A 13,280-nucleotide genomic window follows, 5' to 3' on the forward strand; every position below is an offset into this window, starting at 1 on the left:
GCACTCATCTAGCAACTGAGAATCTGCAAGTCGTCTCTTTTTTCCTGAGTTTGCTGACTTCTCAGTGTTCCTTGTATGTAGGGTAAACCACGATTTCTGGGAACTTCTTACTTCTCAGTCGCTTGCGCACGAAATGCATCTAATATCTTAATCAATAAAAATGAGAATGGTAGGCTTGCACAAGTTGTTTTTCCCGTGTGGCGGCAATCCGAGAATGCAGTCTGGACATAGTCAAAAATAGTTGCCGACGAGCCCCGAGCCGTTATTAGCTTATTTATAAATATTAACTTTTAACGGCCGCTGTTGAAAACACTTCCCAACCGTGCATTCATACTTTCACCCATCTGCGTACTTTTCCATTTTAATAAAACTTTTCCCCAGGCCACCCCTTTGTGAGTCTCGCGATATGTTGGTGTGACCTGTGTGATTGCATATGATGCTGGAGTCGTCGAAGTAGTTATATCCTAACTCATTAATCAACATAAGTGTCGGCGATTGGCAAACCGCAGTAGTACACCCTTGGCATTTGACCGGGTAACATCCCGCGAAGTTTTAACATTTAAGAAAGTGCGATAACAAACTAGACTGTCTTATTTTTGAAATGCTTTTTAACCCCCGCTAAACAAACGGGGTGGCTCAAGCACCGGGAATTATTTTTTACTATTCTGTACTTAGTAATATTTTGATTATTTGTGTAATTATGCAATTTTAACACACCTTCAATGCTTTTGTAATTCTCATCCGTTGTTAAATCCAGTAGATTTACAGGACAGGTTTTCATCACAATCTTGTCCAGTTTTAATAGACCCTTACTAAAGAAAACGGAGAGGTCGAACAACGTCTTTCTATTCATCGCCCGTTTTTATTGTGTATGAACAAGAATATGTCGTTTTCTTACTAAGGAACCGCGTTATAACCCAATATTTGCATTGGAAACAGTGAAGGAAGCTGGTGGTTTACAACTCTTCGGGCCGTTATTTAAACAATGGTTAGCTGAGTTTAACAAAACCGAGTTCTAAAAACTATCTTGAATTAAGCCTTAATCTGTTATCTGAACATTCGCTTGTGACCAGCGTCGAGAGGGCCGAAATGTAAACAATGAATAGCATCTATTTCTTAAAACACCCCTCCGTGGTTTCTCGTTACTTCTGTAACAGATTTGAAAGTCAATCCTACTAATTGCACTATCCTCAACTAGAATCTATTTTCTCTTCATCCGTTTGGTAAAGTTTCGCATTTTTCCTCTATAATTTCATAATTACCAAAGTCTGCCTACACTAACTAACTTTTGTAATTAGATATATAACCCTGACGAAACCAACTCTAATTGTCTCAATTGGAGGTTTTTAATTCGCCGATCAGGAACTGACGGAGAAATCGAGGGATAGACAACGGCTAAGATAGCAGTCTTTTCGTGCTTTCCCCATCGGGTGTATTAAAACACCGGTTACAATGATAATGATGATAATGATTCGATATGTAAAATTATGGCGTGCTTGTTTTACTTTTCCTTAAGTATTGGCTCGGGAAAAGTGGGTAAGAACAGAAAGAAGTAAATGCAATCCCGAGAAAGCGAAATAGACCAAATAAATCAGGCCCCGGCTGTTCGAAGGTCGGATAACGCTATCCACAGGATAATCTCGATCCGGTGGATGCCACCGTACTTTTGCTATCACTTATCCACTGTATGGCGATTTCTCCGTCGGATAGCTTATCCGCCCTTTAAACCGGGCCTAGTAAGCCTCTCTGCTCAGCTGACTCTTAATCTTAATCTTAATCTTACTTTTAACCTCAACTTATCGGCGAGCGCAAAACAGGATTAAAATCGTCAAAGAAACGTCACGAATTCTCATGGGTAACGGATTCTTCAGCCCGTTGTACTTTGCTGCCATGGCTACGACTGTCCTGGAGGTGGAAACTGTGGAATCTGTTTCCTTTCCATGGTATTGTGTTGGCGATTCTAATGGTTCTTGGTAATCTGGGGGTGGCATATCTGCGTTTGTTGAAACTGGAGCGTAACTTCTTGAGGTGTTGTGGTGTCCAACTGGTTGAGACCGAGTACGGCGTGATACTGGAGCCATTGCAATTCTCTCCGCTGCCTCTCTGTTCCGCTTTCTCTCTACTTCGTTTAGCCAAGCAAACGAAAAGGGAAATCAGTGCAACAAACACTATTAAGGTACAATAATGGCTGTCATCAAGCAGAAGACTCTAAAGAGAAAGAGAGAGACAAAAGTCAACAAGCCGAGTTATCTGCATCTAGGGATCGTTTTCCACGAGGCTTTGCAAGATAGTCCTGTTGATTGTGCATGGGAGTTACTACAAAAAAATTCACCCTCTAATTTTAAAACAAAGGTAGACAACCTGAACTTGATACGGCCTTGAAGGTGGCTTTTGAATCCTCTGTGTGGTTTTCTACCCGCATAATCCTTGTCATAGTAGAACTGAACCGCATATAACGATTACGGTGACTTGAACGACGTTTTCGGGAATTGTAGTTCCACAGTATCTTCCCAAATATGTGCCAGAAATGGCAATCCATCTCAACTTCTACATAATCTCTGCAACCATGATCCAACTGAAATCTCTCGAATATGAGTTCAACGCGTTGTCCCTCGGGTACAGTGATTACCACTCACAAAATAAACCCGGTGGGTAATAAGTCAACGGACTCTCTATAATCCCTTCTGATCCGGTCAACTTCAAATCCTCGTTGTGGTCGTTATCCCAGTAACACAACTCGTAGGAATTTACAGCTTTGGTTTTCGCTACGGCGTCAAATAAGGGAAAACATCTTTAAGAAATTCCTTGAGGTGATCCCAGGGGTAAGGAGTGGGGAGTTGGCTACGGAGAGATTCAGGTGCGGTCGTTCCACCGAGCCTATCAAAATCTGACAAGAAAATGTAAATGTTTATGGCATGATGGCGGCTAAAAGACATCGTAAGCCATGCTAAACAAAATAGACACCATTTTTAGAACATGATTTAACAAGTTGTGAATGCCTTACGTGAAGATCATCACAATTCGAAACCAGTTGAAATTGTGCAGTTATCGCTCACTCTACACTGACTTTTAAGTTATCACTCAGAAGTTACATAGCATAAAAAAATCACAACCAAATTCAATGGTCACAAAAATATCCCCAAATTTCATCGGTCTTCCCTCATTATGCCCTGCTATTGGTCATGGAATATTGCACCTTTATACTACACCAATCAGATGCAAAAGCAATGCCCAAGCTTGAGGTCGTTTACACAAGAATATATCGTTGACAAGTATTTTTACTTTTACGTTGTTTCTGATTTGCTTTTGTGACTAAATGTACTTTGGTCTTGCAATCAGGAAACTCAATCCACGCCTATCCTGCTGTCGTACCCAGATAGGTCGTTCCTTTCTCCTCGACAAACCCTTTCACGAGTACGTCGGATGTATATGTATGTCTGTCTATCTGTCCGTCTGTCTTCGGTTAGTCACTCGGTAAAAAAGAAAGTAGTACGTATATAAATACTTTATTTTGGTGGGAAGTACAACAGTTTTTGTTTTATTCAATCTGTTTCACTCGTGCTGATAACCTCTGAGTATTGTCAAACAACACCCTGTCAATCCGTCGTGATGAAGGACGCTTTTCATGTTTGCCTTGAAATTGCCTTCTCTACGACCCAATTGTAAAATGTCTTGAGACAAATTTCTTTAGCTGACTGGAAATGAGGAATGTTACCAATGAGTGCAAGTGTTTAAGGGGAGACACCGACTTCCCCGAAACGAATAAATAGATGCTTTCACTTACTTGTTGGTTCATGAAGCGCTGTAAATGTTGCTTTGAATCCCCTGAAAGATGATCTGATTGGACCAGACCTAAAATAACCATCATGTAACGACCGGTAGAGGAGATGTTATCGGGGGTACCGGACCGCACATTTTTCCTTCGCTCTTACCGTCGATGTAGTTTCCATCGACAACTTCTACATAATCTGCACACATCCTCCATCATGACGCATTTGAAAGGTGTCAAAGCTGAGTTTCACAAAATACCCTTCTGGTACAGTTATGAGCCAATTACAGCTGGAGTGATAGAGATACCCTTCTCCTCCCTCTGGCCTTTGAAGAGTTCCACTGTAACCAGATAATTTCAGGTTGTTGTTGTAAATGTTGCCCGGAAAACATCTCTGCTCGGAACTTCCGGCTGGGAAGAAAGATGCATCACACAATTTAACCATTTTTCAGGGAAGTGTTTGGCAGGTATCCGGTTAGATCGCTCCAACAAAAAGTTAGATCGCTCCATCAAATAAGTTACTACTTCGCTATCAACATAGGTACGTAGCTCCATGTTGTAATGTAGGTATTACTTAGCAATGATCTTTAAAGTTCATAGGTGATGATGTGTCTTGCGACGATTCGAGTACATTGTATTCACTCTGTCCTTCCGATTAGCCACCTATATATATATAGGTGGCTAGATGTATAGCGATGATGGAATAAATGATCGTGGTAACACTTCGTGAGGCCGTTACATGAAGCTTTATTTGTTCTTTCTGCGTAGCTCGGATTTATTTCAAGCGCGCGCGAGCGATAGTAATCGATTGTTAAGTAAGATATACACGTCATTTAATGAATTAAATTTAGATAGCTTAGTTTTGCTACCCTTACCTTAGTTTTCTATATGAAAACGAAGTAACTTATGTTGGGAGCGAAGTAAGTTATTTGATGGAGCGATCTAACTTTCGAGTGGAGCGATCTAACTTTCGAGTGGAGTGATCTAACTAAGAGCGATCTAACCATGGTGCGATCTAACCGTAATTCGTTTGACAGGCTCTCTACAGAGTTTAAACCCTTTTGAGCTTTAACATACTCATATGAATACTAGGGCCCGACTGGCGACACAACGGTGATAACGAAATCTTTTTTTTTGATAAAGTGGTACAGCGTCGTCAGCGATTCAAGTTAATTAACACATATTTGATAAATTCAAAGTAAAAAAGGGAATACAAAGATACTCTGGAGGCAGTCTTGGGTCCAGGGCGATAGACTAAATTCAGGTATACTAGAAAACTTTGAAGCAACCAAGCTTAAAAAAAAATTTAAATAAAAGTTATAAAATTTAACTGAAAGAAAGGTTCTAGACCCCTACAAACTCAGCCTACCTTATTAAACAATGTGTAATGATTCTTACTAAGTAGGGACTCCTGTGGGCAGTACAATAATTATCTTCCAAAAGACTTACTTGAGCCCACTATGGACTATATACCATGGACTATATCTTTTTTTTACCACTGACACACACGCCCCGCTGCCTCTAAGTCTCTCTCTCTCTTCCTCTCGGTATAGCTTTCCAGACAGTCAGGCACTCCCAACGAGAACAACTACTACTACTACTGAACGTACTGAGTCCTTAGATACATTTACAGGGTATTCTAGGACATTTCCAAAGCTTGCAACACAACTGTTTTGGAAGTCTTACATCATAACTACATAACCTAATATATTGTTCTCGAAAGTTCCATGGTATGACAGTAAAAAAGGTCATATGCATGTAAGCGTGACTAGGCATTCTATAAATTTCTAGGGAAAACGTATTTTTCTAGTCACTATCCATAACACCTTACCGTGCTAGTTTGCAATTCGAGCAAAAAGAGTCTTTCGAACACAAAGTCTTGGAGATGTCATGATCAGTGGTACTTCAAGCCTTTTCCCTTTCATTTTCCAATGATAGCTAACTCTGAACTTACCTATTTAAACCCAAAGTTGATGTGGAAGGCGCACCTAAGCACCAGGCAAGCGAGGATCAGCGATAAATCCAACTTTGCTCTTACTTTTTCACAACAAATTAAATACATTGAACAAGCTAACGAAAAAGCTTTACGTCTTAAAAATCATTGGTCTGTTGATAAATAAAATCATAATGTACTTACGCGGATCCACAGTCTCAAATGTGCTTTAAATCCAGTACTATACCAAGAGGCCAGACTAGAATGAAACTTTATCCGCATGTACCTCCCACTCGAATACACCGCTGACTCACTACTAAACAAGTTGTATCCGTGGTAAACAGCTACCTCTTCACTCGACGACTTACGCCCATCAAGTATTCGCACGTTATCCTCCCGATTAAGATCAAATTTATCAAATGTTAGCTCCACTCTTTTGTTAGCAGGAGCGGAAATCACCCAAATACAGGTGACATTTTTCGGATAAGGAGTAGGATAGAATGGGGAGAAAAGGGTACCAGAGAAACCAGTGAGGCGAATACGCTCAACATTCCCTTCTGACGATTGGCATACTCCAAAGGCTTCCTCTGCAAATGAATGCAACAATAACAACGTTGCAGCTCGATCTCAGACATTCATTTGGAATCCTTGTCGATATTTATCAACCTCACCCTTCTTTATTCTGTTAGAGGTCTGTGGTGCTCCCCTCCAAGAAACAATTGATAAAGAGCTGACTGCTTCTGTATATTTTTTTCTCTTCACCAAAATATGCAAGACATAGAAAAGTGACCCTTTTCACTGATCATGATTTTATGAATAATGCCATCAGACTTCCCCCTAATCCCTGCAGTACATTTTCAACATCTGTAAGGCTTCAACAGTCAAACCCCGGAAAGACAACTCCGCAAACTTATGCAAAAGGAAAAATTAAACAACCCCATCTCCTCAACCCTCCCCCATCCCTAAGCCCCTTAGGCCAACTGAGTTTCTGAGTAAACCCAAGAATGCCCAAATACCGTTACCTCTGACCACGGCTGAAAAGTTTAAACTAAAACTGCCTGCTTCCAATGATATTTTTCTTCCACAGAAAATCACAAACATGTAGCGTCCTGTGGAATAAATCACATCAGATGGACCGTTCCGGTATATGATTTTCCAAGACGCTTTGATGTTGAATTGATACCATCATGGAAAGTGAGTTTATCATAATTTTTTGCAGATTGAAGTAATCAAATCTAACTTTCAATACGTATGCTCCACCAGTGGAAAGATCATCTGGTGCTTTAAGTATCCATCTGCACCTCCATGGCAACAAACTGGCAGGAGCCAAAAGTGGATAGCCTGGACTCGTCAGTGTCTTCTCATCTGATACAGAAGCAGTAAGTGCTTCACCGTAGTAAGGACAAACTAAAAAGTAAAATACAACGAATGGTTTGAACCCAGGAGTAACACTCTGGGCGAGAGAAGTCCTGAGAGGGACCATTGTTGATAATACTAACTGACGTTTCAGAGTGCAATGCTGTAACCCAATAAATGAAAGTCTCTGGAAAGCTGGTTCACTAACTTAGAACAGAATCACTCGCCAAATGTCAACGACTACACCACAAACAAACTCACAGAACGACCTAATATTACTTATAGAATGAAACTGACCAATCATATCAGCCTTACGCAATTTGAGTCTTACAGCCAATAAGACCACGGCAAAATCGATCAATCAGTTCACAAGAACCAGACTTATGAAACTCAACAGACAACAATTCTTCACTTGGCTCTAATGAGGGCTTCCACTACGGTGGTGAAATCTCTCTAGAGAGAGGAGAAAACCACCCGAACATCAGCATGAAAGTAGGGCAAATAAAAGGAATTTTCCCTTAAGAAAAAGATCTCGTTTAAGAAAAAAATAAGGTGCTTTGAGAAGAAAAATTATTGACTCAATATTTTTATCTTAATAAAAAAAAAACAAAAAAACTGGCCTCCTTCATCCACAATGGCTTAATTTCCACGGTTGCACACTTGTTGACTTACTGAGTTTATTCTCTGCAGTGAAAGTAGCCTTAAACCCTTTGTGATAAGAGGAGGAGAAGATATCTGATCTGAATCGCACCAGCATGTACCGACTTCTCGAGCGGATTATCCCTGGATTTGTCAGACCACACAACTTTCCACTACCCTTACTGTCACTTCTGTTCCCTTCAAGTACCTCTACATAATCACCATAGCAATACCATAAAGGCGAACCACCAGCCACATAATCCATATCAAATAGATCAAAGCTGAGTTTTACAATGTTCCCTTCTGGTACAGTAATGAACCAATCACAGCTCATTTCTGGGTAATATTGAAAGTGATAAGGATCTCTTGGACTCTCAAACGTTCCATTAAGGCCACTTAATTTGAGGTTGTTGTTGTTAGTGTTCCCTGGCAAACATGTGTTGTTGGGACTTGCAGCTGTGAAGAGATCATGCACATTTCCTGTAAAGAACTTTATCTTTATAATGTGTTTTGTCCTTTTAAATTAGATCCACTTGAGATTTTGTGTATTTAAGGTCTTTTCAACTCAGGCATATGGGACCCATACAGTACCTTTACATACCAACAAGTTTCTATATCATCCCTTGAAGAAAAAATTAATAATATCAGTTTCTTCCTTCCCCCTTCAAGCATACATCTCCAATACTTTTGAAATTCAATGCTTGCAATCCATATCACAAAATGACTTTAAGAAACTTGGGGCAAAACTGAAAAACTCAAAAACCTAACAGGATGGTACAAAAACTCTATCATAATAATTTTTCATCTGACAGACTCAACAGTAAATATGACCATACTATCACAGTGGAAATTAAAGAACAGGCAACCCTGGACAAATAAACACAAAAGACCTACTGCCTCCTGCACAACCAAAGAAGTTACAAAATAGCACTAACAAACCTACACAAACTCAGGCCTCAGCAGACCAGTTGCTGGTCATTAAAATAGGTCTAGAGCTCCTAACCTTTGTTCTAGAAAGACTAGCAGATTTCTGTTTTTATCTTATTCCTCTTACATCTAATAAGAGGTTAGAATGTAAAGAAGAGGGCATCCTTACAGAACCAGTGAGCTATAAACAAATCTTGAATTAAACACTCTCTTATATTCAATTATATTCATTACTATTCTTATCATTTATTCTCTGTTTTTAATATGAAGATACTCAGGCACTGACTGATATGTAAGGTAATAAGTATTATCAGTGGGGTTGATAACATAAATTGAACACCATAAAGAGTTTCAAAACTGACGTTTTGAGCATTAGCCCTCCATCAGGGTGTTAGCCCTTCACTTCGAGGAATGGGTAACAATCAAAATGTTAGCTTTCAAACTCTTTACCATGGCCAATTTATGTTATCAACTCAGATGATACCATGTTAAACTCTCCCACCAACCCAGCACCACAGTTTCTTTAGAAACTTATCCCCTTTATTCATGGACTGATATGTATCCTATAGTGCTGATACCAGAGTTCCACTTATTCATCACAGCTTTACTAGTAAATGCAACAATCAAATGAATTTAATTAATGTCACTTACTAGTATTTTGTGCAAATGTAGTCTTGATTGCTGCCCATGATAACAAGAACAGACCTGAATAGGTATGAAATAGAAATGCACTTTTAATCAGCAGCAACTGAAGAACAACTCTGCAATTAGATTGGCTACCAATATAGAACATACACTGTATGAACACATTAAATGCAATCAAGTTTTTGTTTCATTTTTACCCATTTACCAGACTAAGTATTTGTTATTTATTTTAAAGAGGATTCATTTGATAACAGAGTCTGCCTAAGTAGCATGGACACAAGGGCATATATAGCTGACACTCCTAACTCTCAATTTTTTTTAAATAAAAAACCAACAAACATCAGAACTCTGATCATAGAGCTCTTGTTGCCAAGGAAATTGCATCTTGTTCCCAACAAAGTTAAGTCATGATAATGGGATGGTCAATAAAATTTATTTGCAAAATAAGGAAATAACATAATTATTATTATTTTGTTTATGCACAAAAGTAGGGTATAAAATGGAGTTGGTCATACAGTAGGGTTATAAACTAAACAGGCTTATCAGTCATATACTTGTAAATACTATGCATACAGTTGAACCTGAATAAAGCAGCACTGTATTAAGCAGTCACCCAATATTAAGTGGTCTGTAGTCAAAGTCCCAGAATTCTTTTCCCTAAAACACCTCAATTTTCACCTCTAATAACTCTCTACCTCCCATGAGTGACTAAGAGAGAATTTCCCCTTACATCTGTACAATATCAAGCATAGAAGTGATCAGAATGAAATAAAATATAAATCAGGGGATTATTAGTTGATCCAATATCAAATTCTCCAAATTGACATCATAAGAATTGTAAAGCAGACCAGACAGCAAGGAGAATTACTAATGAGATCTTGGGAGTTAAAGGGTTAAACAGTCACTTCTATTAAGCAATCATAATCACCCTTAACTGAGTCCTAGCTGCTTGGCTGGATGTTCCCTTAAACCAGAACCAATCAAATAAAACTAAGAAAAAGCTTTCCAGTATATCTTGTCCATGTTTATCTCCAGAAATCAACGCCAGTAGTATTTGTGAGCAAGTTTCATACATCAAATGGTCACATGTGTCATAAAATGATGTTTTTTACAATACCCCTATTCTGTAGAACCTGTATAAAATGGTCAACTTGCAGGAAGTGATCACCATGCCATACCCTGGGGGTGACTGCTAATAAGGGAATAACATGACTTTTTGAGGGAATATTGTTTATTTGTGCCTGCGTAGTGTCATTTGCGGCCCGAGCGCAAAATGACACTACAAGGGCGCAAATAAACAATATTCCCGAAAAAAGTCATGTCATTATCATTATTATCAATAAACAAGGCCAAATGATATCAAGAATGCGAGTTTTAATAATACAAGCTAAGTGAATGATGAATTCAAAGTCACTTCACAGCTCGAATACCAGTTAGAGTACTTGGTGTTAGCAGTTGGCCTTTTTCCGATTTAACTTCAGCATAGAATTTCCGCAGTAATTCATTTAGCTCAACCGGTGTTACACAATTGAAGTCAACTTTCAGCTTTCGTTTGTTGCACCATTTCTCGAATTTTTTGATCCCCCACGAAGTGGCTCTCTTTGTATTTTCCGCTTGACCTTTTGCTTCTAATTTGTCCAAATCTTCTAGCCCCAAATCTGAGTTTTGACTGCTAATGTCTTCCATTACTTCAGTTTTCGCTCGAAGACGATTCGACGACTGAAAAAACTGCAGTTCAAAACCGGAGTTTCACAAATGAATGGTTTTCCCGCGTCAACACTAGGCTTACTCTAATTGGTTAAAATCCATCGGATGATGAAGCAAGAACCAATCAGCTGTAGGGCTGATAATGCATTAGCAGCCCGCTGTCAGTCTTTTGCGGCCCGCTGAGCGTGTGTTTTGAAGAGGCCGATTTTCTATTTGGCCGCGTATATTGATAATAATACAGGTTTGACTTTAAAAGGAAATCACATAATTAGTAATTCATAGTAGAACTGTCAAGAATGAAAGTTGGGAACAGTCTTACGTGACATAGGTAAATGATTTCCAAAACACTGTGCTTATGAAGATTTTTTATGTAACGTGTTACAACAGGTGTCATTAAAGCATCAGCTGTTTAACCATAATGGAACACTGACATTCTACAAATTATTACATAATAAGCTCAGTTATGCACACCTTCTGATTGATTCTCACCTATGATCTATTGGAGGACAGACATATAGATGACATCATCATTAAAACTTTTTTTAATTCTTTGTTATATAAAACAAATAGATTCTAAGTTACCATGCGTCTTTTCAGTAATAGATCACAGCGGATGTCAAAATGTGGTAAGAAAATTAGTGACACACTCGGCTGCGCTTCATGTGCCACTTTTTTGATCTTACCACATTTTGACATCATCTGTGATCTGTTACTGAACAGACACAGGGCAACTTGGAATCTATTTGTTAAATTAAGAGCAACTTAGGAATAATTAATCAATCAGGTGAAAGTAGTATAGGAAAATGGACTAAAAATGCATTACTATTATAATGAGTGGGTACTTGAGAGCACTGGATATTGGACCTTGAAATACATGAACTAGCTGCTGAGAGTGTCAAATTAAATTTGCATTCTCAGCTGAACACTCCACATGCTAAGCATTGTAATAAACCATTATAGTGTACTTAAACTGATCTGTCGAAAATTTTATTCCCTGTTTTCTTTAATGCAAGCCAAAAGCCTAAACTGTGTACTAAGACGATGCTGTTCTGTTTTCTTATGTTGCATGCGATGAACGATGGTTTTCAATATCTAAATTCAAATTTTCTAGCCTTTCGAATATTCAAAAAGCTAGAAAACTTGAATTTCATTAATGAAGATCTGAAAATGCAGCTCACGTGAAATGATCAACATCGTTTTCTTTGATATTAAACAAGACCTATACGGCGACTCATTCTCGTAGACGAGTGTCGGTCGTTTCGCAAACGATTCGTTTCGCCAACGGCTGTTTCGCCAACGGCCGTTTCGCCAACGTCTCTGGTCAGTTCACAAACTTGTGGATGTCAGTTCGCAAACGTTTAGAAGTCAGTTTGCAAACGTTTTAAACATTTATATGGGAAGAAGTCAGTTCAAACACTTTGTAGATGTGAGATATCAACGTTTGAGCTTACAAACTAACTCTCTAGCTTAAGTCATACAGTCTTGTGGTTGATTTTGCTCTATCACAGCGTATGTGTTTTGCATGTACAGTAGCTGTAATCCGCAAATCAATCTACCGATATGAAACAGGACTTACTGTTGTTGTGTTCTATCAGGAAGCTTTGCTCTTTGAGGGAAGGTCCACTTACTATCAAGACACGGGATAAAAACTGTCCATTTGACTATGAAATATACTTTAGCGAGAAATAAGCGCTGAGATTTCACATCCAATAATTTACGCATACAACGTGTCAGTTATGTAGTATTCTGAATCATATAACTCATTAATCCTAGTTTGACATGTAATGTTTAAAGCGTTTGCGAACTGACTTCTAAACGTTCGCGAACTGACTTCTACACGTTTGCGAATTGAGCACAGACGTTTGCGAAACTACCGTTGGCGAAACGACCGGTCACCCTCGTAAACGAAGGCGTACAGTTGTGAATACATGAGTAAGTACATAAGTTGTATTCATCTGAAAGTCAAATTCTAAAACCTCATGTCACGAAATAGTTCTCGCTAAAAATTATCACAATGTATGATGGAATAAAAATATAAGTCTTAACAGGAAACAAATAAAAAAAATTACCTAATATTTCCACGAGGTGCATGATCTTCTGGTGGAAAACAAGTTATTTAGGGTTTGAACGAGGTTCCGGGAGAACAGAGCAGAATGTTTGTCACAAATCCTCACGGGCTTCAATCCAGCCCGTGGGGGGATGAGCGAGGTGAGCGAAGATATCCTTCCCCCCCTACCACAAAATAATAGCGACTGACATGGGCGTTCAACTGAGTCGTCTATCTAGTTCAAGGTTCATTTAGTT

At 38.9% G+C, this 13,280-nt stretch overlaps 1 protein-coding gene across 1 annotated transcript; it reads right to left on the reverse strand.

Annotated features, from left to right (window-relative positions):
- Nucleotides 1-3,776: 3,776 nt before the first annotated feature.
- Nucleotides 3,777-13,146, reverse strand: LOC131795940 (tolloid-like protein 2). The gene is given in 12 exon segments (XM_066161855.1): nt 3,777-3,859; nt 3,862-3,906; nt 3,909-3,974; nt 3,977-4,180; nt 5,907-5,924; nt 5,927-6,289; nt 6,725-6,832; nt 6,835-6,912; nt 6,915-7,109; nt 7,731-8,153; nt 9,276-9,329; nt 13,046-13,146. Coding segments are annotated over 12 exon segments (1,659 nt in total). The 5' UTR covers nt 13,068-13,146.
- Nucleotides 13,147-13,280: the final 134 nt, after the last annotated feature.

The sequence above is a fragment of the Pocillopora verrucosa genome, chromosome 14 (genome assembly GCF_036669915.1).
Source record: "Pocillopora verrucosa isolate sample1 chromosome 14, ASM3666991v2, whole genome shotgun sequence".
Classification (NCBI taxonomy): Eukaryota; Metazoa; Cnidaria; class Anthozoa; order Scleractinia; family Pocilloporidae; genus Pocillopora; species Pocillopora verrucosa.